This window comes from Nicotiana sylvestris, chromosome 1 (genome assembly GCF_000393655.2).
Source record: "Nicotiana sylvestris chromosome 1, ASM39365v2, whole genome shotgun sequence".
Lineage (NCBI taxonomy): Eukaryota > Viridiplantae > Streptophyta > Magnoliopsida > Solanales > Solanaceae > Nicotiana > Nicotiana sylvestris.
This window is the reverse complement of record NC_091057.1, coordinates 132,524,922-132,530,198: the sequence shown is the minus strand read 5'-3', so window position 1 is coordinate 132,530,198 and position 5,277 is coordinate 132,524,922. Positions and strand designations below refer to the sequence as shown.

At 43.5% G+C, this 5,277-nt stretch overlaps 1 protein-coding gene across 1 annotated transcript; it reads left to right on the top strand.

Annotated features, from left to right (window-relative positions):
* The first annotated feature begins 3,201 nt into the window (after positions 1-3,201).
* LOC138874572 (uncharacterized) lies at positions 3,202-3,799 on the top strand. Its single transcript, XM_070153281.1, has 2 exons — positions 3,202-3,494; positions 3,547-3,799. Exons 1-2 carry the CDS (start codon positions 3,202-3,204, stop codon positions 3,797-3,799), a joined length of 546 nt encoding a protein of 181 aa, XP_070009382.1.
* Positions 3,800-5,277: the final 1,478 nt, after the last annotated feature.

Sequence of the window (5,277 nt, the reverse complement as noted above, 5' to 3'; positions counted from 1 at the left end):
TACGGACCTTCAAATCAGCATCCGGACACGCTCCTAATTACAAAATCACCATACGGAGCTCTTGGAACCATAAAAACTCCATTCTGGAGTCATCGCAAAAGGTAAACTGCGGTCAACTCTTTCAACTTAAAGCTCCAACTTAGGGACTATATGTCCTATTTCACTTTGGCACTCACCCGAAACCAAAACCCCAAATACCCCCGGCAAATCATATAACCATAATATAACATAGAGGAGGCAATAAATAAGGGATTTGGAATAAAATACTCAAAATAATTGTCAGGTTGTTACATTCCCCCCCCCCCAAAATAAATATTCTTCCTTGAACGAGTATAAATACATACATACCTAAAGTGGTGAAAAGATGAGTATAACCGCTACGCATATCATGCTCAGTCTCCCAAGTAGCCTACTCGATTGGTTGAGCCCTCCACTGAACCTTCACTGAAGCAATATTCTTTGACCGCAACTTTCAGACACGCCTATTCGAAATGCCCCCGGGATCCTCAACATAAGACAAATCCTTGTCCAACTGGACTGAGCTGAAATCCAACACAGATACTTTTGAAGCATAGAAACATGGAATACTAGATGAAATGCAGCTAGACTAGGTGGCAGTGCAAGCTTGTAGGCCACCTCACCAATCCTATCAAAAATATCAAAAGGCCTGATATACCTAGGGCTCGACTTGCCCTTCTTTTCGAACCTCATAACACCCTTCATAGGAGCAAGACCTGCTCCCTAACCATGAATACAACATCGCAAACCTTCTGATCCACATAACTCTTCTGTCTAGATTGGGCTATACAAAGTCGATCTTGAATCAATTTAACCTTTTCCAAAGCATCCTAAACCAAGTCGGTACCCAATAGCCTAGCCTCACCCATCTCAAACCAACCAACCAGAGACCGACACTACCTCCCATACAAGGCCTCATACGGAGCCATCTGAATGCTCGACTAATGACTGTTGTTGTAGGCAAACTTTGGAAGCTGCAAGAACTGATACCAAGAACCCCCAAACTCCATCACACGTGCATGAAGCATATCCTCCAATATCTAAATATTGCGCTCGGACTAGCCGTCCTTATGAGGGTGGAATGTTGTACGAAACTCAACTCGTGTGCCTAACTCATGTTGTACGGCCCTCCAGAATCGCAATGTAACCTGCGTACCCTGATCATAGATGATGGATACTGGCATTCCATGAAATCGGTCAATCTCGCGAATATAGACCTAGGCCAGCTGCTCTGAATACTAAGAAGTCACCAGTAGAATAAAGTGACCCGACTTGGTCAACCTATCCACAATCACACATACTGCATCAAACTTCTGAGCCTGTGGGACCCCAAGAACTGAATTCATGGTAACCCGCTCTCATTTCCACTTGAGAATATCTAGCCTCTCAAGCAATCCACTTGGCCATTTATGCACATACTTCACTTGCTGAAAATTTTGGTACCGAGCTACATACTCCATTATGTTTTTATTCATTCTCCTCCACCAATAGTGCTGCCTCAAGTCTTGATACATCTTGGTGGCACCCCGGATGAATGGAGTACCGCGAACTTATCAACTCGCGTGAACCATCTACATTGGGTACACATAGCTGGCCTTGCATCTGTAATAGACCGTCATCCCTAATAGTGCCCTCTTTGGCATTGTCGTGCTGAACCGTGTCCTTGAGGACAAGTAAATGGGGGTCATCATACTAACACTCTATGATATGATCATATCAAGAAGACCGAGAAACCACGCAATCCAAAACTCGACTCGGCTCCGAAACATCCAATCTAACAAACTGGTTGGCTAAGTCCTGAACATCCAATGCTAATGGACTCTCCGCTGCCGATAGATATGCAAAACTACCCAAGCTCTCCGCCTTAGGACTCAAGGCATTAGCCACCACATTTGCCTTCCTAGGATGATATAGAATGGTGATATCATAGTCCTTAAATAAATTTAACCATCTCCGGTGGTCGGTATAGACCTCATAAGGGACACCATACAAATAGTGCCGCCAAATCTTCAAGGTATGAACAATAGCTGCTAACTGAAGGTCGCAGACATGATAATTCTTCTCATGTACCTTCAGATGTCTAGACGCGTAGGTAATCACCCTACCATCTTGCATCAACACCGCGCCGAGGCCAACATGTGATGCATCATAATACATAGTGTAAGACCCCAAACCCGTAAGCAATACCAACACTGGGTTATAGTCAAAGAAGTCTTGAGCTTTTGAAAGCTCTCCTCACACTCCTCGATCCACCTGAACGGAGTACCCTTCTGGTAAATCTAGTCATAGGTGCAATAATAGATGACAAACCCTATACGAAACGACAATAATACCCTACCAAACTAAGAAGACTCAGAATCTCACTAGCTGAAGACGATCTAGGCTAACTCTGCATTGCTTCAATCTTCTTTGGATCTACCTTGATCCCCTCACTCGACACTACATGGTCCAAAAATGCCACTGAATCAAGCCACAATTCACACTTTGAAAATTTTGCATACAACTTCTTTTCTCTCAAGGTCTGGAGCACAATCCCCCGGCGCTGCTCATGATCCTCCCGACTCCGGGAGTATACTAAGATGTCGTCAATAAACACAATGATGAATGAGTTAAGATAGGGATGGAATACACTATTCATCAAGTGGATAAATGTTGTTAGGATGTTAGTCAACCCGAATAATATCACAAGGAACTCGTAATGACCATACCGAGTCCTAAAGGTAGTCTTAGGAATATATGGATCCCAAATCTTCAACTAATGATAGCTTGACCGCAAACCAATTTTTGAGAACACTCTATCACCCTGTAGCTGATCAAATAGGTCATCAATGTGTGACAATGGATACACGTTCTTCACTGTAACCTAGTTCAACTGTCAATAATCAATACACATATGCATAGGACTATCCTTCTTCTTTACAAAAAATACCGGAGCACCCCAAGGTGACATACTAGGACGAATGAAGCCCTTATCAAGAAACTCTTGAAAATGCTCCTTTAACTCATTCAGCTCCATTTGGGTCATACGATATGATGGAATATAAATGGGCTGAGTGCCCGGCAACATAATCTATTCATGTATCTATGTCGGTAGGCGATACTATTGTCGTTGACTGTCTATACTGGTCGTGTGTAGTGACTATTGGGGGACTAGAGATTAGAGTGGGTCTATTGCTACTTAAGATGGTTGACTTTGATGTGATATTGGGCATGGATTGGTTGTCTCCATGTCATGCTATTCTGGACTGGCACATTAAGACAGTGATGTTGGCTATGCCGGGATTTCCACGGATTGAGTGGCGAGGTTTGTTGGATTATGTCTCAGGTAGAGTGATTTCTTTCTTGAAAGCCCAGCGGATGGTTGGGAAGGGTTGTCTTGCTTATTTGGCCTTTGTGAGGGACGTCAGTGCGGAGACTCCAACTATTGATTCAGTTTCGATGGTGAGATATTTTCCAGATATGTTTCATGCAGACCTGTCAGGCATGCCGATGGACAGGGATATTGACTTCAGTATTGATTTGTGCCAGGCACTTAGCCCATTTCTATTCCACTGTATCATATGGCACCGGAAAAGTTAAAGGAATTGAAGGAGCACCTCAGGAACTCCTTGATAAGGGGTTTAATAGTCCTAGTGTGTTAGCTTGGGGTGAACCAGTTCTATTTGTGAAGAAGAAGGATTACACCATGAGAATGTGGATTCCTTACAGGCAATTGAACAAAGTCACAATCAAAAACAAGTATCCCCTGCCTTGTATTGATGATTTATTTGACAAGCTTTAGGGAGAGAGGGTGTTCTCCAAGATTGATTTAAGGTCAAGGTATCACAGTTCGAACATTCTTAAGATAGCTTTCAAGTTCCGATATAGTCATTATTAGTTCCTTGTGATGTCTTTTGGGCTGACCAATGCCCCAGCATCGTTCATGCATTTGATGAACATCATGTTTCAGCCTTATCTCGACTTTTTCGTTATCGTATTCATTGATGATATCCTGGTGTACTCTCATAGCCAAGAGGAGCACGCAAAGCATTTGAGGGTTGTATTGCAGCGCCTGAGAGAGGAGAAGCTTTATGCCACATTCTCGAAGTGTGAGTTTTGGCTCGGTTCAGTAGCCTTCTTGGGGCACGTGGTGTCCAGTGAGGGTATTTAGGTTGATCCGAAAAAGATAGAGGCGGTTCAGAGTTGGCCCAGACTATTCTCAGCCACAGAGATTCGGAGCTTTCTTGGTTTGGCGGGTTATTACCACCTGTTCGTGCAAGGTTTCTCTTCTATTGCATCGCCCTTCACCAAATTGACCCAGAAGGGTTCTCCTTTCAGGTGGTCGGATGAGTATGAGGCAAGATTTCAGAAGCTCAAGACTGCCTTGACCATAACTCTAGTATTAGTTCTGCCATCAGCTTTTGGTTCTTATATAATATATTATGATGCTTCTCGAATCGATATTGGGTGTGTCTTGATGTAGGAGGGTAGAGTGATTGCTTATGCTTCGCATCGGTTGAAGCCCTATGAGAAGAACTACCTTGTTAATGATTTGTAGTTGACTACCATTGTTCATGCGTTGAAGATCTGGAGGCACTATCTCTATGGTGTGTTTTGTGAGGTATTTACTGATCATCGTAGCCTTCAGCACTTGTGTAAGCAAAAGGATCTCAAATTGAGGTAGCAGAGATGATTGGAGCTACTAAAGGACTATGATATTACCATTTTGTACCATTCGAAAAAGGCCAATTTGGTGGCCGATTCCTTGAGTAGGAAGGCAGTGATTATAGGTAGTCTTGCATTCCTGCCTATTGGGGAGATACCTCTTGCAGTTGATGTTCAGGCTTTGGCCAATCGATTTGTGAGATTGGACATTTTAGAGCCCAGTCGAGAGCGCCTGTATGATGATCCTCATTTGCTTGTCCTTAAGGATAGAGTTCAGCACGGTGATACTAGAGATGTGACTATTGGTGATGATGGGATATTAAGGATGCATGGCCGGATATGTATGCCCAATGTGGATGGGCTATGGGAGTTGATTCTGGAGGAAGCCCACAGTTCGCAGTATTCCATCCATCCGGGTGCCGTAAAGATGTATCAGGATTTGAGACAACACTATTGGTGGAAAAGAATGAATAAAGATATAGTTGGGTTTGTAGCTCGGTGTCTCAACTATCAGCAGATGAAATATAAGCATCAGAGGCGGGGTGGCTTGCTTCGGTAGATAGATATTCCAGAGTAGAAGTGGGAGCAGATCACCATGGATTTCATAGTTGGGCT

Bases quoted from the DNA above. Each gene is read 5' to 3' on its own strand.
- LOC138874572 (XM_070153281.1), top strand. From the start codon at position 3,202: ATGGTTGACTTTGATGTGATATTGGGCATGGATTGGTTGTCTCCATGT. The intron at 3,495-3,546 runs GTCAGGCATGCC...GATTTGTGCCAG, and splicing joins GATATGTTTCATGCAGACCT to GCACTTAGCCCATTTCTATT.